The sequence below is a fragment of the Calidris pugnax genome, unplaced genomic scaffold, assembly GCF_001431845.1.
Source record: "Calidris pugnax isolate Ruff unplaced genomic scaffold, ASM143184v1 scaffold273, whole genome shotgun sequence".
In the NCBI taxonomy this organism is placed as follows: domain Eukaryota; kingdom Metazoa; phylum Chordata; class Aves; order Charadriiformes; family Scolopacidae; genus Calidris; species Calidris pugnax.
Window position 1 is genome coordinate 4689207 of NW_015094508.1, and position 22683 is coordinate 4711889.

Here is a 22683-nt window from a genome sequence, read left to right on the forward strand (position 1 = left end):
CAAAGGCATTTTTGGCTTCTCACACCACCCCTCCAGCAAGCAGGCTCGGGGTACAAAAGGAGTCGGGAGGGGACACAGCTGGGACAGCTGACACCAACTGACCACAGGGATATTCCATACCATGTGGTGTCATGCTCAGCATGTAAAGCTGGGGAAAGAAGGAAGGGGGGCAGAGTTGGGAGTGATGGCATTTGTCTTCCCAAGTGACTGTTACATGTGATGGAGCCCTGGGGATGGCCAAACCCCTGCCTGCCCATGGGAAGCAGTGAATGAATTCCATGTTCTGATTTGCTTCAGTGTGCAGCTTTTGTTTTACCCATTAAACTGTCTTTGTCTCAACCTACAAGTTTTCCCACTTTTACTTTTTTGATTCTCCCCTCTATCCCAACCTGTGCATGGAGGCGGGGGGGGGTGTGGGGTGAGCAAGTGGCTTCGTGGTCCTATCTGCTGACTGGGGTTAAATCACAACAGCAACAAATCCTGCCTTAAACCCCGTGCCCCGAGGCTAGATCATCGGGCTTGTTAAGTGAATGGAAAAAACAGAATTAGAGTGAAGTGACACAGAATCAACTAAAGAGAAAAGGGAAACTAGTTTTCTCTCTAATACCCAATTATACCTTCACACATGACTACTTGACTAGCTATATTACTTTCTGAGAAAATCATTTTAGCATAAAATACACACATGCTGTTTGCCTCCTTTCTACATAAAATAATGATAATTGCTCAATTATCTAGAATTACTAGAAAAATAAAAGGAGCAGGCATTCACACTCTTGTACCTGCTCAAAGTCTGGGGTACTTTTTTCTGAAAAGCAGGGTAAAAACATAACTAGGAGTTTCTTAAGTCTCTATAATAAAAATATTTGTAGACATCTGATCTGTTTAAAAATTAAATAACCTGGCAGAAAATCACAGCTTTGTTGACATACTAATTCCCAGTTAGCTACCCTTCAGTGTATGTTAACGATGGTTTGCACTTGATAATTCTGCATTTTAGATTAACTGAGAGCTTGGATTTTAATTGAATCTTCGTGTTAAGTCACTTAAGGAGGATAGTGATCTTTCATTTATCTCACCAGAAATTTTAATGAAGTGCTGGGTTAAGGTTAGACCTCATCTTATTTTAAATTTTGCTTACCTCAGCTTATATTAAAATTTACTACTGATTGAGACCTAAAAAATGAACACATTTTATGCAGTTTGATAAAATGGCTTAATTTTACTGTAGTAAAATTCCCATCCAGACAGTTTCTTGCTATGTAAAATGACTCTGACTAATTTAAATACACTGTGACTTTTCTGTGCAACAAACAGCATTAATAATCTACAATAGCATGTTCTCTCTGAAAAAAAAGTTTCCAGTATCCATAAATTTAGAAGCATCTATGTTAAGTTGCTATTCTGTCTCACTTTAAGGTAGAGATTCCGTCAGTAAGTTTAAAAAACACTGCTTGATGACAAATGGTTACAGAAAGTAAACAAATTATGAGTAAAAATTTACACTTTAATAAAGTGAACTCTCAAACCTCTCTAGAACATGTCTAAAACAAATCTGGCCACCTGCTCTAGTGGGAGGTGTCCCTGCCCATGACAGGGGGTTGGAACCAGATGATCTTTAAGGTCCCTTCCAACCCAAACCATTCTATGATTCTATGAAATGGAGTAAGAACAAGAAAAGAAACAAAAAAAATCACATGGTAGATCTTCCCACAACAATATTATATACAATGCATTATGGTTTGTCTGAGGATTATTAGCCCTTCAGAAATACCAAAAGTAAACTGAGATTTCCATTAAGGGAAAAAAAGGTGAACAACCACTGATGTTCAACAATTCTTGAAGTCACTAAGATCCTCCTGCTCTGGTAAAGACACTATTTAATGAAAACACCACCACTTTCCCAATGAACTGATCTGCAAACATTAGTTTAAAACTATCATGAGATGACAACTAATGTTGATGTAAGGGAACAGCATCTGTGCATTTAAATTAAAGAAATCCAAAGATTAGTGCCAAGCAAATACTTGTGGTCTGAGTTCCACACTATAAGCCTACAAATTTCAGGCCACCTGACTGTCAAACAGGCAACGGAAGCGGCAAAAACCTGAAAAATACCATTAATCAAACACATGCAGTTCATAAGACTATGATAAAATGCTGTTGTTCCACAGCTCAGACTGATTTCTTCAGTTCCTGTGGCAACAAACCCAACTTTCTTCACAGACAGCAAAATATTTTCTAGAAGCTTTTTCTTTATGTATGTAGAAGAAACTTTTTTTATTATGCTAAATGTATGAAATTCAGCTTCCCTTAGAGAATACAAAAATCCAGTTCAAATTAATACAAAGTTCCCAAGAGGAGTTTAAATAAGACTTAACAAGTAAGCAATGTAAGGCTATATAGGCTACATAGGGACACACCTGTACATAAGTACCACCACCCATAAACAGCTGCATCTTCTCCAATTTTAAAAGCTAAAAGTAGATACAAGTGGCACTCTGTTTCCTCCACTGTGAACAAATTGCTACATTATCCAGTTAGAGGCAAAGAATAAACTTATTCAGATTGGGGTTAACCTGCTAATAAAACTCTTGTGCACTACCCGCTTTCTGTTAGTAAATGTGGAGGCTTTCTGGGAACGTTCAGTGGAACAGGACAAAAGATAACTACTTAAGGTGAAGCATTCCTTGTCAGACTGGTCTTCCCAAAGCTATCAAGGACTAAAGACAGATAGATCCACTTATGATCACAACAAGCTGTGGAGTCTGGGATGAAAGAGCACATATTAATACTTTATTTTGATTCAGAGTGTCCTGAAAAGAGATTTGCACAGTTCCTTTTTGGCCTAATAATTCTTCATATCACACCCCAAAAAAGTTAAAACTGAAGCTGACATCTCAGCCCAGGCTGTATTTAGATCTTCCTAAGGAACAGGCCAAGAGGAATCAGAAGGAGGAAAAAGTTGCAGCAGCTAACCACATTATGTCTCCAAAGAGGTCCAGAATACCCAATTCTAGACCATCATTCTTAGCTTCCTGAACGTGCTGACAACATTGCATACCGTTGTCTATTGCTTCAGCTGGTATCTTCATAAATACAGTGTCCATTTTTCAGTGTCACAGAAGCAACGGAATCACAGCACGTACTAAGCAATGAGCATTAATCCCCTTATAAGTAACTCCAAATGCCAGGATCAGTGTGCTGGGGAAAAAGAAGATCCAAACCTACGCCACACTTTTTTCCTCTAACATTTTGTTAAAGTAAATGTGTACATTACTAGTTGTTGCGTAGCTTGACACCATAAGCAATAAGAACTAGGAAAACTCCTGGATTTTATTTTTCTGCCATCAGCAGTTAAAAGAAACAAAGATGGCTTCTCAGCCCATTATGCCTCCACAGGTATAAAGAATCTAATCTCACTTTCACAGATTGCATGCACACCAAGAGCATGAACCACAAAAAGAAAATACACAAAGAACCACTGGGGGGCAACTCCACAGAAGCACAAAGGCCTCTGACAAATGAGTACAGGTCAAGCACAGATGCAGTCAGGAGAACTAACTAGATGATTTACTGTCTGCTGAGCCATTAAGCTCTGACACTCTCCTTCAGTAACCCTTCAGTGGAAGTTGCAAGATGTCTTTTAGAGAATGGCACCATTTTTGTCCTGAACACCTGGACTATGCTAGAACAACAGATGATACGTTCCTGTGTCTTAGAAAAACACTTGGCAAATACAAGATGAAGCATCACGCTACCTGGTACCTAGTAACACTTCATTTTACTCAAAAAAGGATTACATTCCTCAAAAAAGGATTACATTCACTACATTAGTAATCTCAACAAGAACAACAAGAGAATGTTTTAATTTACAACTCTTTTTTCTATTTGAAGACTCCTTGCTCAATTACCTTTCTGGCTTAGACTTATGAACTTATTTCTAGGGTGCAGGAAATAAAATAAAGCATGTGACCATTTTGAGACATCCAGGAGTTCGTACAGAAAACCTGTACCTATATAGGGCAGGCAAACAGGAGTGTTAAATTTACAGAAATTGTCCCAGGACATTTGTTTTACTTAGCAGATTGGAAGTGGGGATATTTGCAAGAACAAACAAGCATACAGCAAGTACCACTGTTTAACAGTTGTACACGCTACAAGGCAGACTGACTTCAACAGGCATGCTGTGCATCATATAGAAATAATTTATTCTTACACTATCACAAATTGAAATGACCTAGCTAATTTCCCAATGAAAAAGTGTTTACACATAGACACCTGTAGTCATATAACTTTCATTTTCAAAATTAAGTTTAAAGAAGCATACACAAAAAGATGCTAACAAATCAGGTGATGAATACCCATGATGAAAGTACCATTACCAGCCTTATTAAAGCAGATGGTCACTATTACAGTCATAGTATAATGCATAAATACATGATGATACTACTATCTAAAGACATATAAAAACATATCAGCAAGGGTTAGGAAAGTATATCATGTACTGCTGAATGACAGCTTCAGGAGTGAACTCTTTACGTGTGTACATAACAGAATACTGTTTCTTACCGTACTTCTGTCCTTCAAAAGCTTTTCTATCACTTCAATTAACATTTCCTTTTGCTCTGGATCAAGACTAGAGGGAAAAATAAAAATCGTTTTTACTCATTTAGTCAGACATACCTGAAATGAAGAGAAGTTAAGTTTGTTCACCTTTAGACGTAAGCTGGGAACAAAAAGCATTGAAGAAACTACTTCCAGAAAAATCAAGTATTCCAAAGAACTAATTGTAAAATAACTTGACTGAAAATAAAGTTAATCATGGAATACAGAACTGAATTGAAGGAGTATAAAATTAAATTTTAAAGATTAATTTTATGTTACCACTTATGTGTGTTCTATAAGAATCTTAATACTTAAACTCATAAAAATTTTAGGATTTAAGAAACATTAAGATAAGCCAACCCATTAGGGAGAACTTGACTGAGCTTCAGATGTTTCATTCCAGCCTGCTGCTTCATCATGGACCTATAAAGGATGGAAGGCTTCAAAACAAAGGCAGAAGAAAATACAAAGAGAAAGCAGGTACAAAGAGCCATACAGATATGTAGTTCTATGTCTTTGAAAAGTAATGTCAACATGGATACAATTAGAGATAAGTAAGGAAGTATACAGTCATTATTGTACATTTCAGTTTTGATGCTGAGTGATGAACCGCACTAAGGTACAGTATAGCCTTCCCAACTACAGGTTCACACAGTATCTAGCTGCCTACTACTTTGCTAAGGTTCTAATACCTAGCAGTACAAGAACATGCTTCAACGGATAACACAGCTTTGTTAGATGCCACCATCAGCATAAGCAAAACAACAGCACATTGTTCCATATGTACTTTTACAATTACATTTTGTTCCAACTTCTATTTTTGTCAAAATAAGTTTACTAGATCTTCTGTCAAGGACCAAAACCTTCAGAGGAATAGCCAGTCTAATAAAAATTATTTTGAATTTTCAAAAATGGGATAGAATTTGGAGAGAAATAAAATTGGAGAGAAAATAAAAGAACAGGCTAAAGAGCTCAGAGTGATCTGCTCCCATTATGGTATCTACCAGTAACAGTAGAATCTATTACTGGTATTATCAAACACTAGTAACAGAATCTATTAATATTAGTGATGGGGCTTTTAAGAAGTCCTTTTCCAAATTTCGCTGCAAGAAGGTGCAAGTACACAGTAGAGTTTTCTATTGATAGACAGAAGACACTAATAGCTTTGAAATGCATTTTAAGTGAAATAAGCAAGAGGTCTGACATTTTCAATGATAAAATTACTTCAATGTACCTAGCAATGTTGATTGCACTGGGCACAAATGTTGCTGTTCACACTATGCCTGAAATCTTTTCTGTTTGATATGTAAGCTTCCTGCTGTTAGGATTGATTGAACCACTAATCAACAAGCTCTTCTAGGTCAGACATCCATCCAAACACCATGGCATTAAATGCAAGGAACATTGGAGTATCGAACTTCCATCCAGAAGTCTGACTGGAGCACTAACTGAACCACAGGACTATCAAACAAGTAGAGAATTCATGGAAACCAAAAAGCAAATTGAGTATATAGGTACTATTAGAATAAACAGTTACTTCTTCTTACTCAAATGCTCACAAAAGATGAAGTACTTAGATTTAGGAGAGCATATAAACTGTTGACTGATCTTCACATCAAGAATCCATCCCTTCCAGAATTCCAACTTCAGAGAGAGTCTTCTGAAACTACTTGCTCATCACATATAGTCCAAAGGACAGCCTTGCCATGAGTATATGATCTGCATTACTTTGCTATCTGAGCTGGATGTCCATTTTATCACCAGTCAGGAATTCATGGAAACTAGGAGGGAGTTAGGCCAGTTTCTCCGGACTGTGCTGCTGTATTTTTTACCATAAAACATACCTTTTTACGGTATTTGCAAGATTTAAAAATATTGCTACTATCATCATATAAGCATAGGATATCATTTGAACCAGAGATAAGAAAAAATACAAATTGTATTTGAAGATGCAATCATATCTGGAGATTTGATGAAAGATGGATGTCTTTTAGTAATCCAGTTAGATTTCAACATCTTCCACTTTTGCACCAATCAGCTCTTTAATCTAGACTAGTAAAATAAAGTTTGTGATGAAGAGAAGAAACAGAAGTGTCAATTTAAGTTAAAATTCCATGGAGTAGCCTGCTGTCCAGATACTGCTGCAACTTGCTGGCACTAACAGACCATTACTGCCAAACTCCTCCAAATATTTTTGATACTATCAAGAAATCAAAGGACATTCTGTGTATGAAGAATAATTCAAACCAAAAAGTCTTTTGTGTGCTGGAACCAGACACTAATAAAAAAAATAAACTACTCAAATAGCAGGAAGGGACTTAAAATCCATTCCCTCTTGTTACATTACGTGATAAAAGGCTTGGCTGCACACAGAGGAGTACAGAGGTGGGGGAAACTCCAGTAACATCCTGACCCAGCTACTCCCAGGGCCATCACATGAGAGTACTCAGCACGACAAGCAAAAAATAAACAAATTAACAAATCACCGGAAAGTAGTAGACCCTGCCCAGGTTCTTCATAGATCTGCCATGAAAAAGCCATCAGCTCTATGGTCCTGAAATGAACCTATCATGACAGAGAGTCTCTCCAGAGCACCTTTCAGACTTAGGGGTGTTACGACTTAATATGCAATGCCAGAAAGAGCATTTTGGGATTATACAAGACTTACTATGAGATGTTTACGGGAGAAATGAAAAGCAGGGAAAGTGAGAGATCTAGATGACTTCAAGAGGAACAAGCATAGGAAAACAGAGGGATAGGCACAAAAAAGGAGCCAGTTGTATGTAAATACTTTGGAAAGTATTTTCCTGGGTGAGGCAGTCTCTACTCTGCCCGTCCATGTGATATGGAGGCCTAAGCCCCAGCAACTGGAGTCAGGCCATCGGTTGTAAGGACCCATATAACACCAGTACTAACAACTATAGCAAGTATGTACATTAGTGTGCGATTCCTAGAGAATACCAAGCCAGATTAGGTGTCTCAGGAAGCCAGTTATTGAAGTGTCATAAGTCTGGGCTGGACATGTGCGTGCATCTCTGAGTGAGAGAACTGGAGATTTTGGCTACCAGAGCAAACAGGGCACCCAGGCCAACTATTGCAGAGACTGTAAGGTCTGCAGGTTGATTGAGATAACCATTTGTGTGTCTCAGCCTGTTTTCTCTACTCTTCTTCTCCACCCAGTGAGAGACAACTGGAAATGAGATAAAAGGGCCAGCTACTGCGTAGTCTGAGCGTGTAAACCCAGCCTCTGTGGGATTCACAGTGCCCAAGTGAAAGGGTGTGTTTCTGACTGGGGGGTTCTGTAACAGCAGCTGCAGTGGGGTCACAAGCATTGTGTCACTGCCAATGACTGTGGAGACTGGGAGTCCGAGGCCAGTTACTGGAAAGACTGAGCATCAAGCATCATTACTGGGGGGATCTATATTGTACACATATAGGTCCATAGTGGGCCTGCACCCTGATCAGCCAGAGAGTGCAACAGGGTAAGGCTGTTGGCGCTGTTTTTGTCTGCATGAGTGCTGTTTTCTGCCTGTGCTGATCTGTACAGCTGCTGCATGTATCTATCTGTGGGGGAGTGTGTGTGTGTGCACATGTGCACATACATGTTCAGCCTCACTACTGGCTGGTCTGCCTGGGGGCACTCAACTGCAGCAGCGTCACACTACTTATTTGGAGCTCCTAACACCTCTTACCCTCCTCTTCTTGGCACATGCAAAGTAAAAGGGAACTAAGTAGTAAAATAAATGCCTGCCTTTGTTTTGGAAAGGTACAGGTTTCGCTATCCCTGCCTGTGTAAACCAGTACCCATCTCTTCATATGAACTCTTCCACAACTAGAATTTCTGAAGAGGGAAGAGGAAGATTTGGATTTGCATAAATACCATTTCTACAAAGTAGTATTCATTTGTCACATGTAATGCAAACTACAGCAAATGCCTTCAGGGTTAAATATAAAAATGCCAAATACAGAAGTCTTTGATTCTAGAAAACCCATCAAAATAGTTGCCACACAAATGACAATAACTGCTATACTAAAAAAAAAAAATAGCAGGGTTTTTTTGTATCTCTTAATAGTTATCCCTATTCTAGCAAAGAGGCTTTCCTGAATTCCAACCAAATCAGTTGAGCAGTGGAATATCTACACACACTTTGTATTTTTTAAGAAATGCATTTGATATATCTGAGACACGCCAACCCCCCCAAGCAGTCTTAAAAAACATATACCACAACTATTTTAAAACTGCTTTTCAGTATTTGTCAGAATCACTTACCTGTACAGTTTTTGGATTGCATGGGCTGCATTCTTCCTCACATAAGGAGATAAATCAGAAGAGGCTTCCTTAATGGCAAGCATCATAATAGGAACAATAATTGGGACACGGATACTAGATAAAACTCTTAAAGCACTTGCACGGATTAACTGATTAGGATCCTAAAGAATGAGAGAGAAGGGCAGAAATAAAATAAGATAGTACAGAAATGCATCACTAAATTCTCTGCAGTGTTTACATTAATTAGTAACTGTACATTTACACATGTAAATCTATCTGACTATCAGTCAGGCTTGCAAGCTAAGGCCACACTAGTAAGAAAAAGTGCTAAACTTCACACAAGAAACTTTCAACAACCAAAAAAAAGACAGAAAATATCAAAATATTACGAAAATCTGGAAATACGGCAAAGGGAAACCTTAACACAATTCACATTCCCAAGCAAAATACAGGAATGAGGAATAAAAAAAGACTAGTATTTTATCTAATTATCTGAAACATCTTCTGCAATCCAAATGCAATACAGATATTCTGGAAAACATGTCTAGCTCATTTTTATTACTTAAATACAAGAACTCTCAAACAAAAATGTGGTTCTCAATTGCGTCAGCGCCACTCAAGTTCTTGACAACACATCCATTTTATACTTTACTGCAAGGTATAAGCTGAAGCCAGTAAAAAAATGAATTTTCTTAAGTACATGTCAAGGTATTAAGCCAAACACAAATAGCTTGGAGATTCAACAATAGCACAAAACATCTGAATGTGGAGGAACTGTTATGTAAACCTTATCCATTAATCATGACCTTGTGACATATGGGAGAAATGTTGCTTAATCAAGTACTAAATCCTCTAAAATCTAGCAAACTGAAATTGCAGCAGCATCATTTCAGTGTACTGTCTGCCAGAAGGCCACTTCCTAGACATTTCTCCCAAGGACTGAGATTTGGCAACACGGTTTTTCAGACTGGTATTCAGTTCACCTAAGCCCTCAAAATTCCTACATCTGAGCAGCTGATGAGCAGTAAGTATCTAGATGATGACGCACTTAATTTGACAGGTTCTAGAAAAACAACCTCTAATCAAAGTTTGCAAAGCTCATCTCCAATCACAAAAGTTTAAAATACCCTAAAAAGTTCTTCCTAAATAGGGAAGAAAAAATCTCCACACATCAAGCCAGATTATAAACTTCATTACAAAACCGTAAACAAAATGTTACAAAAAGTGATCAGAAGGAATTATGTTCACTGATCTTCCATAGCAGGCATAGTAATTTCCTTAGTTGCTGAAAACCTCAGCTAGCTTGGAGTCTTCTTCCTTGCCACACCGCCACTCCTTTGAGTTACTCACAGTCACAATATTTGAGTTATCCCCCCTCCTTTTGTTCCCACTTTCCACAGCTTATTAAAAAGTTATGCCATGAGAAGTGTTCACTGTATACGTATCTCAATAGAAGCATAGGATACAAAGCAATTTGAATTTTAGCTGTTCATGGCAGTCACAGATAGAAAAGGTAGTACCTGTGACACTAAGACAAAAGGCGTAAGGAAAAGGGCAGTGAGCTCTCATCAGCTGTGGCATGCTCCTACAGTGGCAACAACTGGTACTCTGATTGCAACACTTCCCAACAAGATGCAAGGTCTGGATCAGTGACATGACAAAAATTGATTACAAACGTAGAGAAGAGAACAAGAAGAGAACAAACAAAAACCCAACCTTCTCTTAATATAAAACCTGGCCAAATTTAAGGACAGAGACTTAATAAATCTTTATTTTCCCCACAGTAACAGTTCAAAGGCAATCCTAATCTTTGTTCTCTAATCCCATTCCCTATTGTGATCTGAATTTAAAATGGAATGGTAAAAAATGCTTCTTCTCCAGTGTTTTTAGTAAAAAAAGTAGCATGTGCAACACATTAAATATTTTAATTTAGTTATTACTATCTTGCTTATATTCCAATCCTGTTGTACACAAAGACATTTTACACAAACTAGAAGGAACATAAGTGGTTCAGGGTAATAACAAGGTCTTCTTTTGACATACATAAACTACCTTGGAAAAAGAAAAGTCACTCCAGAAATTAAATGCCGGGTCTGAAAGTTTCAGAGCACCGGTCTGCTGCTTTTCTTTAAGGAAGTAATTTTACTTTATGCAGGCTTAGCTGCTTGATGAGGTTTGAGATAGCACAAAAAATGATGTCAATGCCATAACTTGAAACAATGCAGACATTTACATGCTTTAGTTTACCAGACTATACTTAATACAGATATCTCAATTTCCAGGATACCCACTCAGAACTCTCTATGAAATACTGTTTAGTTGTCACTCACTTTTAAAGCACGCTGGAAAGTACTGATGGACAACAATGCTAGATCTTGCTGCTCTTCTGCATAACGCATCAGATAAACATACACAAGCTTTTTTATCTGAAAAGAAAAACACAATCAACATAATTATCAGAAAGTTTTAGAAGTCTATAAATCCAAGTCCTAGATTGTGGAATTTCATCAACATTTTCTTCTTTGAAGAAAGAGTTCATATATCACTGGAGTATTCACATGCTTCTCAAATGTCTTATGATTTGCTCTAATTCTTTTATCAGAAACTCCCTGAAGTGCTGCAATATTGCCTTCTTAACAGCACTGTCAGATGAAGGCTAATAACAAAGTACTGCTTTATATGTTAACTAGTAAATAAAGACTTGAATAATCTAAGAAGTTGACATGTGGCAACTGACCAGCTGAACACACTTCACAGTTTTTTCTTATGGAAAATAGGTTAAATTGCAATAGCCAAGGACTTCAATAAGCCTGTTCTAGTTTACCCTGAACCTCAAAATTGTAGAATCATAGAGTGGTCTAGGTTGGAAGATCATCTAGTTCCAACCCCCTTGCCATAGGCAGGAACACCTTCCACTAGACCAGGTTACTCAAAGCCCCATCCAACCTGGCCTTGAATACCTCCAGGGATGGAGAATCCACAACCTCCCTGGGGCAACCTCTGCCAACGTCTCACCGCCACCATAGTGAAAAAATTTCTTCCTAATATCTAATCAAAATCTACCCTCTTCCAGTTTAAACCGTTACCCCTCATCCTATCAATACACTCCCTGATAAAGAGTCCCTCTCCATCTCTCCTGTAGACCCATTTTAGCTACTGGAAGGCTGCTATAAGGTCACCTGGAGCCTTCCCTTCTCCAGGCTGAACAACCCCAACTCTCTCAGCCTGTCTTCATAGGAGAGGTGCTCCAGCCCTTTCATCATCTTCATGGCCCTCCTCTGGACTTTCTCCAACAGGTCCACATCCTTCCTGTGCTGAGGACTCCAGAGCTGGATGCAGTACTCCAGATGGGGTCTCACCAGAGCAGAGTAGAGGGGCAGAATCACCCCCCTCGACCTGCTGGTCATGCTTCTTTTAATGTATGGCAGGATATAGTTGGCTTTCTGGGATGCAAGGGCACATTGCCAGTGCATGCTGACCTCATCAACCAACACCCCCAAATGGTTCTCCTCACACCTGCTCTCCATCCACTCTCCACATAGACTGTATATGTGCTTGGGATAACTCTGACTCATATGCAGGAGCTTGCACTTGGCCTTGTGAGTTTCGCAAGGTTCAACAGAGGCTCACCTCTGAAGCCTGTCCACAACATCTCTGGACAGCCTGTTCCAGTGCTCTGCCACCCTCAAAGTAAAGAAGTTCGTCCTCATGGTTAAATGGAGCTTTCTAAGTTCAAGTTTGTTTCCGTTACCTCTTGGTAGCCACTGACCACTTGGCAACCTCTTGGGCACCACTGAAAAAAGACTGGCCCCGTCCTCTTGACACCCACCCTTTAAGTACTTATAGGCATTCTTAAGATCCCTCCTCACTCTTCTCTTCTCCAGACTAAAAATACCCAAGTCCCTCAGCCCTTCCTCATAAGAGAGATGTTCTAGTTCCCTAAACATCTTCATAGCCCTTTGCTGTTCCCTTTCCTCTAGCATGTCGACTGCACCACACAGCTTGGTGTGGTCAGCAAACTTGACGCCAAATTTAAGGACAGAGACTTAATAAATCTTTATTTTCCCCACAGTAACAGTTCAAAGGCAATCCTAATCTTTGTTCTCTAATCCCATTCCCTATTGTGATCTGAATTTAAAATGGAATGGTAAAAAATGCTTCTTCTCCAGTGTTTTTAGTAAAAAAAGTAGCATGTGCAACACATTAAATATTTTAATTTAGTTATTACTATCTTGCTTATATTCCAATCCTGTTGTACACAAAGACATTTTACACAAACTAGAAGGAACATAAGTGGTTCAGGGTAATAACAAGGTCTTCTTTTGACATACATAAACTACCTTGGAAAAAGAAAAGTCACTCCAGAAATTAAATGCCGGGTCTGAAAGTTTCAGAGCACCGGTCTGCTGCTTTTCTTTAAGGAAGTAATTTTACTTTATGCAGGCTTAGCTGCTTGATGAGGTTTGAGATAGCACAAAAAATGATGTCAATGCCATAACTTGAAACAATGCAGACATTTACATGCTTTAGTTTACCAGACTATACTTAATACAGATATCTCAATTTCCAGGATACCCACTCAGAACTCTCTATGAAATACTGTTTAGTTGTCACTCACTTTTAAAGCACGCTGGAAAGTACTGATGGACAACAATGCTAGATCTTGCTGCTCTTCTGCATAACGCATCAGATAAACATACACAAGCTTTTTTATCTGAAAAGAAAAACACAATCAACATAATTATCAGAAAGTTTTAGAAGTCTATAAATCCAAGTCCTAGATTGTGGAATTTCATCAACATTTTCTTCTTTGAAGAAAGAGTTCATATATCACTGGAGTATTCACATGCTTCTCAAATGTCTTATGATTTGCTCTAATTCTTTTATCAGAAACTCCCTGAAGTGCTGCAATATTGCCTTCTTAACAGCACTGTCAGATGAAGGCTAATAACAAAGTACTGCTTTATATGTTAACTAGTAAATAAAGACTTGAATAATCTAAGAAGTTGACATGTGGCAACTGACCAGCTGAACACACTTCACAGTTTTTTCTTATGGAAAATAGGTTAAATTGCAATAGCCAAGGACTTCAATAAGCCTGTTCTAGTTTACCCTGAACCTCAAAATTGTAGAATCATAGAGTGGTCTAGGTTGGAAGATCATCTAGTTCCAACCCCCTTGCCATAGGCAGGAACACCTTCCACTAGACCAGGTTACTCAAAGCCCCATCCAACCTGGCCTTGAATACCTCCAGGGATGGAGAATCCACAACCTCCCTGGGGCAACCTCTGCCAACGTCTCACCGCCACCATAGTGAAAAAATTTCTTCCTAATATCTAATCAAAATCTACCCTCTTCCAGTTTAAACCGTTACCCCTCATCCTATCAATACACTCCCTGATAAAGAGTCCCTCTCCATCTCTCCTGTAGACCCATTTTAGCTACTGGAAGGCTGCTATAAGGTCACCTGGAGCCTTCCCTTCTCCAGGCTGAACAACCCCAACTCTCTCAGCCTGTCTTCATAGGAGAGGTGCTCCAGCCCTTTCATCATCTTCATGGCCCTCCTCTGGACTTTCTCCAACAGGTCCACATCCTTCCTGTGCTGAGGACTCCAGAGCTGGATGCAGTACTCCAGATGGGGTCTCACCAGAGCAGAGTAGAGGGGCAGAATCACCCCCCTCGACCTGCTGGTCATGCTTCTTTTAATGTATGGCAGGATATAGTTGGCTTTCTGGGATGCAAGGGCACATTGCCAGTGCATGCTGACCTCATCAACCAACACCCCCAAATGGTTCTCCTCACACCTGCTCTCCATCCACTCTCCACATAGACTGTATATGTGCTTGGGATAACTCTGACTCATATGCAGGAGCTTGCACTTGGCCTTGTGAGTTTCGCAAGGTTCAACAGAGGCTCACCTCTGAAGCCTGTCCACAACATCTCTGGACAGCCTGTTCCAGTGCTCTGCCACCCTCAAAGTAAAGAAGTTCGTCCTCATGGTTAAATGGAGCTTTCTAAGTTCAAGTTTGTTTCCGTTACCTCTTGGTAGCCACTGACCACTTGGCAACCTCTTGGGCACCACTGAAAAAAGACTGGCCCCGTCCTCTTGACACCCACCCTTTAAGTACTTATAGGCATTCTTAAGATCCCTCCTCACTCTTCTCTTCTCCAGACTAAAAATACCCAAGTCCCTCAGCCCTTCCTCATAAGAGAGATGTTCTAGTTCCCTAAACATCTTCATAGCCCTTTGCTGTTCCCTTTCCTCTAGCATGTCGACTGCACCACACAGCTTGGTGTGGTCAGCAAACTTGACGAGGATGCACCCAATCCCACTGTCAATGTCACCAACAAAAATGTTAAACAGTGCAAGTCCCTATATCATCCCTATATCATCCCTATATGATGAGGGGAACACCACTCATCACTGGTCTCCACTCCATTGAGCTTCTCACTGTAATTCTTTGAGTGCAGCCATACAGACAATTCCTTATCCACTGAGTGGTTCATCCATCAAATCCACGTCTCTCCAATTTAAAATCAATTACTTTTTTTTCCCCAATTCAAAATCAATTACTTTAACACATTTGAAAGACAATGTGAAAGGAAATGCCTTCCAGCTGAAGTGTAGTAAGTTACACTATTTAAATATGATTAAAAGAGCACTTCTGACTATGTCTTGGACAAAAGCAAAGAGTATTAGATCCACTTTTGCCTGACTAAAAGCATTCAAAAGATGTAGCCAATATAAGCATACTACAAAGGATTCAATGTTCAAAGATTAAGAAAACCTCAGTATGATTTTGGGGGAGGAGGGTATTCAATTTAGTTCACTTTACCCCCTCATGGTCACTGTATGCCCAGGAAGCAGTGAAAACATTTTTTACATTTGAGTTGTAAACCTACTATTGGGGTTTATAATGGAAAATTCTGAAAGACCCTCAACTACAGCTGTGCTATAATTACTGTCACTATCAAAAGATGTATCTTTGTGCCAATTCTGGCAAAAAGCATAATATTAAATCACAGAAGGTTACACCATACTAAATTATTTGTTGTTCAGCTATAGACAAGCAGCAATCAACATTGACCACAAGAGGCCTATGCAATGAATGACTGCAGGTGTGCAAAGAAAGCCTCCTTTGCTTGAAACCACTCTGTGACTAGAAATGGAAGCACTTAGAGCTCCGTGACTACACTATTCTTTTACCATTTACCTTCATTCAATGTTGAAATGCTCCTTTCTATAAAACTAATCATAACAGGGGCACATTAGGCTTGAGGAACACAGACAGATTTGTTTAATTAGTTTATCAATATAAGCACATCAAACTCCACGAGTTATTGACCAAGACTTATTTTTGTTCTATACCACCAATTGTTTATTAGGTCACTTTTTGTATCCTTATCATGCATGACATGATGCACATAATCAAGTTGATGTCAGTATGTACTTATAAAAACAAAAATCACAAGGCACTTGTGTAAACAATAAAATGCCCTTTGCTTCTCTTAAAACAAATGAACGTGTTCTACTGCTTCTCTACCTCCATTTCCCCGTATCAGACCACTCAGCCCTGATAAATAAAAAAAAAGGCTAGAAAAAAAAACACCCAGCAGCCATTTCTGGGCAGGAAAGTCACTTGGACATGAAGTCATTCGGCTGAACTGATGGATTTGCTACTGCATTGTACCAATTTGTACACAGATTTGTGCAAGAATTCTTAAGGACAGGAAAAATTTGTCACAACATTTTCATAAAACAGTATCAGGATCAATGGCTTTAACAGCTGGATGTGGGAGCTGAGGCTCTCCTGAGGCGGTCCTGGGAGGGGCCTGAGAGGGTATCCTTTTCTTTGAGTCCTACATTTGGGTTCCCTCCTGCTACTGTCTCTCTGCACCTCTGGGCTGATGGCTCCTGTTAAGGATTTGGGATAAGGTAGGGCAGAGTATTACTTGCAAACACCTCTTTACGCCCCTTGTGTCTCTGTGCTCATTTGAGTGTGTACAGACAAGGTTTTATCACACAACCTAACAGAAATTATTAGACGCCTTTTACTCACTGTTTATATCTTATGGGCCTTTTCTTATATTTTAAAACAAATGGACAGTTAGGTGAATTCACATCTTGCTCTATGCTATAGTCAAATTTCCCTCATTACTTATTTTTCCACCATTTTGTGCTAACATATTTGTGTGAGAAGAGACCATTAAACTGAAGAGCTCAGGGCATTCAGTAAAGCCAGCTGATGAATTTTTTTTTCAAGCTTAGTTAGATGACAAGTTTAGGTCATAACATAGGTATTCTTCCAGACATCTAGTTAGCACATCTGGGTCTCAGAAACCTTCATCATTGCCCAGTTTTTAGGATGCTTTTGAAATGATGACAAGTTACTGGGTTAAGTCAGATTCTTACTACTGGTTGGGCTGGAAGCCTGAAGCTGGGGCAGTCTTGCCTCTGTTGGGCTACTGGTTCCAGCCCTAACAGTTAAAAGCACTTAAGATAAGTAATAATATTCAAAGCACTCCTATTTGGTGTAAGGTGTCTCTGTTCAAAACTAGACTTAACAGTACTCATACCTTACAAACACAAGTTAAAGAGGAAGAGAATATTTAACTAGTCTAAGTATGACTCTTTATCCCATTTCTTTTTATCACCTATTACTAAAAGGCACAGTTATAATTTCTAAAATTATTTTAATACAGTAAATTCTGAAAGACTCTGAATTGTCATCTTTGCACACTTATGCCTCCTTGACTTACCAAAGCTCAGTATTTGGCCTCAACCAAATATATGTATTTTCAAAGAATCGAAAAAACCAAAGTTTTAGAGTAGCACCTAAACAGGAACAATTTCTTTAAAACTAAAATTAGACTCAAACTTGACTATTACTATCAATCTATGTAAAATAAGGAAGAAAACAGATGTATTGTGACCTGCTCTATCACAGCACATTACAGAGAGACAGGAGTTTGCTGAAGTCATTATTGCAGGAAATAAAATCGTCAGTGCCATAAACCAGGGAAAAAGCAACAGTTCTGTTGCTTTAAATAAATTCAGCATTAAATAAATTCTCTACACTAAATTATGAAAAGAACCAACATTTAAGTATTGTGAAACAAAAAAATTATTTTACACACTTCATTAGTAACATCACATTTTGTCTAACCATGAATACATACAAAGACTTGTTTAAGTTGAAGTTATCTCACTCTGCAATTCTAATGCAGAGACACTCCCTTTATAAATACACAATTAGAACAGTGAACTTTTTTACCCAACCCTTACCTCAGCCTTGATCTGCAACAGACATTTTCAAATACAATGTAGCACAATCCCTTCTTAAACTTTGCAAGCAGCACCACGCCTCAAACTACAGTACTGTTCCTCAGATTTACCACCCCACACTTCCACAAACTTTCCATAATCAATCAACTTCATAAATGTAAATAGTTATCATTCCTCCCTCCAAATCACCAAGTAGGTTCCTTTAATTTACATATTGAACTACTACCATAATGTTGTCGTTAAGATTAACCCTGAGAAATTCTATTTAAAAATCCTAGATATTTTATGGTTTATGTTGAAGTCCAAATACAATTAAACAAAATTTTCATAAAGAGATCTTCCATAACAGTATGCTTAATGAGCTATAGGAATACCTCAATATTTTTACTGGCAACATTCTTCACAACAGCAGGAAACAGCTCAGAAGCATTTTTTCCATTTGCAATCATCTGTATAAAGAAAAACAAGAGACAAATCTTAGTAATATAATATAGTTTATTAGTGTTGGCTTTTCAGGGTTTTTATGTGGCTTGATGTTTGGTTTGTGGGTTTGTTCTTTTTTTCCCTAAAGAAATAGGCCTTTATTCCAGATTTATTTAAAACCTGAATGATATGAAGTTGAGGATGAAGTCTGACTTTTTTGTTAACGATTAGACTTTACAGGATACTGTCAATACAACAAAACCAATGAAAACTGGCTGGTTATGAGGTTTGGAGTGTACCTGGAATCAATGAACGGTACTTTGCCATATCAGACTGCAAATAATTTTTAGTGCTTTAAAATTACTTAAACCAAAGACCTTGCTAACCTGAAAACTTTACAGAATTACCTGTTGGAAGATGCTATCCAAAAAACCCAAAACCCTCCATCCCAATAAAAACAACAAAAAAAACATTAGGAGGAGTTATACCAGTTTAAGTCCTGTTCCTTTCCCCTGGAACAATCTTAGGGTGCAACAGAACCACGAAGGAAAAAAATAATACAGACATTGCACTCTAAAAACAAAGTATCGTTGCTTTCCATAACAAGTTAAACACAAAAGGCCTTAAAGTGTCTATATAAAAGGAAAAGACAGCAAAAAGTACGATCAGTCAATTCACTGATTTTTTTTAAAAAAGTTTTCATAGTTGATCTCAGAGAAATCTCAAATTAGCACATTCTGTCAGTAAACAACAGAATTGTCTCAGTAGCAGAAATGATAAAATCCCGGTTCGACTTCAGCCCTTGTATGAGCAGCTTAAGAGGAAGTTATGTATAAGAAACCAAGTACATTAGAAGGAATAAAATACCTCAGTATACACTACAGCTGCACAACTCTGTTATTTCTTAGATCTAGCTCCAGCAGAACATCTGCCAGGACTTCAAGCTGCAAACCCTGCAATTTCCATGAACGTGTTATATCAACTACGTGTTGCTGATTATAGGCAGACTGAGAACACCCCCAGCTGTGGTCAAGACCAGGATCCAGTCAGCCAAACATCAACCTAATCAGAAAGGACAAGAACTCACTAAGACAAGCAAATATGTCGGGTTCCTACACAGGAACATGAGTTCTGCAGCTGCAGTTGCTGCCTTTCATAACCATCACATATTCCCACCATTACTCCACATTAAACAGCTGATTAAACTTCAGACTCCTAACTCACAGGCCTGTTTGTGCATTTCATTGACAAAACACATTAAGGACATAAAGAACTAGGATCTCATGCAACAAAAGCAACAAAACACAAAACCAGGCAACACCTCTACAAAAGAGGTGTATATTCAGAGAAGACGAGAAGAAGGATGCTAGAAGAAAGGTAGTTGTAGTTCAAGCTATTACCAAGTAAGCTTTCCAAAAGGATTTAAGAGCAGCCATCCAGCGTGGCACTACGACTTAACCAACTTAACATCTTAAACTATTCTTGCAGCTCTATTAAAGCACAGGAAGTGACAAACTAAGAGGCAAGCATGTTGTACGTGTCTCAAGGGGGTTTAACTAAGAATCTAAATGACACCACTCCTGTCAGGACTGGGGCGTCTTTGTAATAAATGCCAGATTCAGAGTGATCACAGTCAAGTAGAACTTAGTAGCAAGATGTACTGCAGAAAAGTATCACAGAATAAAATATTATCAGTCATCTCATCTTGATGCAACAGGAGTTACGTTATTCAAAAATAGAATAGACTTAGACTTTCCTGATAGGCTGTAACAGTATGACTCCATGCATTACTTGCATTATTTAACTGATCAACCATAATAGCTCCAGTGTACCATGTAAATATGTATTTAGGGTCTTTTAAAAGAGTGTATTTTGACTCATTAAGTCATAACGATTAGCGTAAATCCTCCTTAGCCCATGGATCATTAACCTGAAAGAACATAATGGTTCTTTCCAACACTAAGGTCTATCATGTCATTTTTGTTGCTGTGCCTAGACATTCTCCAATCATCTTATGTAACTGGAGTTCCTGCACAGACAGAATCTTTCATTCTAGAATAAATACTATGTAGTGTCAGTGTATATTAAACTTTTTTTTTCTTCCCCCATGACACACACACAGACACAGATGAAATTCTCTGTGGGAAATCAGGCATGTGAATTTGTTTCCTAAATTTATGCTATAAAATCTTTAGGAGCAATATTCCACTGAAATTTTTTCCCAGATGAGAAGTTCAGACAGGTTTCAAGACCTGGTAACAAGAACATCTTGGTTGTTGTAATATCAGCATATGCTTTAAAAAAAGTATCAGCTATTGTGTTTCCATTCATATAGTAGAATAAACATGGTTCTGCACACACTTTGGATTTTTTTCTAAACCAGTGTTACTTGTAATCTTTCAAAGACTGCAATTATTTTATAGCATGCATGTAAGGAAGAAACATAAAAAAATACATACTGACTAAAAAAAAGAAAGCACCAAAACAAAATACACACCCCCCCCCCCCAAAAGCCCAAACCACCATCCATGCTGGCTCCCACACAGACCCATGCAGACATGCTCCCGTGAGCGCACTTGTCAACAAAAAAAAAAAAAAAAAAAAAAAAAACCCCAAAAACAAAAACCCCCCCCCCCCCCCCAAAAGTCACTGATCATTTAAGTCATACATATCTATTTTAGCTGAAGGTAGGTTTAGATACCTTAATCTAAGAGGTCTCTTACAGGTGGAAAGACAAAAACTAGACTATTCCTGTGCTCAAAATTATGTTGTTAAAGGTCACTCTCTGCAAGATGTATTTGGTTTTATTTGCAATTAATATTTTCCTTCCCAGGAAAGAGTTTGCAAGCCACCTTAAAGGAGGAAGAAGCAGCAAAAGAAGCCATAAGCAGTGTTCTCCTGGCACTTTTCCATCACAGCTATATGGACAAATTAAGGTTCAGTCTCTTGAAGTCTACTAAAAGAGAAAGAAAACCATGGGTATGCACAGCTTTTTCCTCTACCTAAAATTAGTGAAAACACAGATTCCAAGGAGACACATTAAACAATACTCTGAAAATGGAGTTCCTTTTTCCTCTAAAAATAAGGCTAGAGGAAGCCTTTCATTTCTGAGAACTCTTTACATGCAAGCGCACAATTGGTAACACACATGAATCTTTGTGCCCAGCAAGAACACTATCACTACTGCTAGATGCTCTACGGTAATTAAGCAAGGTCCCAGGCCTGGTCTGTAAAGCCCACTTGTTATGTGGTTGGTACCAGGTGTCTGTTACAAAACACAGTTTAAACACAGGATAACAGCAAATATCTTGAAAATATGGAATGGACCGAAAACAGAGGATTTAGTCATTCAAAAAACTCACTTGCCATCAAGTTATGGTCAACCTTATGAGCTAGAAGGCTGCTTCTGTTTTAAGAAAAGAAGCAGCAGCTAAGCAAGGAAGAAATAGCTGAGAAACAGAAGGCGCCTGCTGCCATCTTGGAAAGTAGTATACTTCCAGCATTGCGCACCGATTAGAACAGGGACAGAAACCAAGGACTGGGAACTTACAAAAGAACGAAAATCTGGAACTGGGAAATGGGGTAGCAGAAGAAAGAATGTGCTCAGTTCAGTTATGCCTTCCCTTGCTGAAGAGCTCTTGAGCCTGATCACCTCAGCCTAAGACCATCAAGGACCACAGCCCTCAGTGCTAATTACACATCTACAGCTTTATCATATCATATACTTCCAGGAAATTAACTAAACAGCTGTGAAGGAGTGCTCTGAATATGCTGCAGCAGCAGATATTTATAATTAGTGCATTTGCCCTTTGAGGAGTCATTTATAATAAGTGCATTGTTTGTAGGGGAAAAATGAAGGGAAAAAAATAAAAATCAATCTAGTAAAGTTTTGTGTTAAAATTTAAAGCTGGCCCAACTTAATAGTTTCTAATTCCCCCGTATGTATACATACACATTCAGTTGCAACAGTTTACAAACACAGGTAAGGTGATCTGACCACTCTTTGAAAAAGAAAACCAAAGGAACAACAGACAACTCCCCCCCGCCCTCCTGCCCACAGTAATAGCCAGGGAAAAAAAAAAAAAAAAAAAAAAAA

At 38.6% G+C, this 22683-nt stretch overlaps 1 protein-coding gene across 2 annotated transcripts in view; it reads right to left on the minus strand.

The window, feature by feature from the left end:
• AP3B1 (adaptor-related protein complex 3, beta 1 subunit) overlaps positions 1 to 22683 on the minus strand; it is a 157618-nt gene that overhangs the window by 121053 nt on the left and 13882 nt on the right. The window contains exons 3-6 of one of the 2 annotated variants that reach the window (XM_014965043.1): positions 18539 to 18613; positions 13497 to 13592; positions 8879 to 9039; positions 4573 to 4639 (exon numbers count right to left, since the gene is read on the minus strand). In XM_014965043.1, coding sequence (XP_014820529.1) covers positions 4573 to 4639; positions 8879 to 9039; positions 13497 to 13592; positions 18539 to 18613 — 399 coding nt within the window. Of the gene's footprint in view, positions 1 to 4572; positions 4640 to 8878; positions 9040 to 11208; positions 11304 to 13496; positions 13593 to 18538; positions 18614 to 22683 lie in introns of those variants that run through there. The other variant, XM_014965044.1, reaches the window with a different exon arrangement.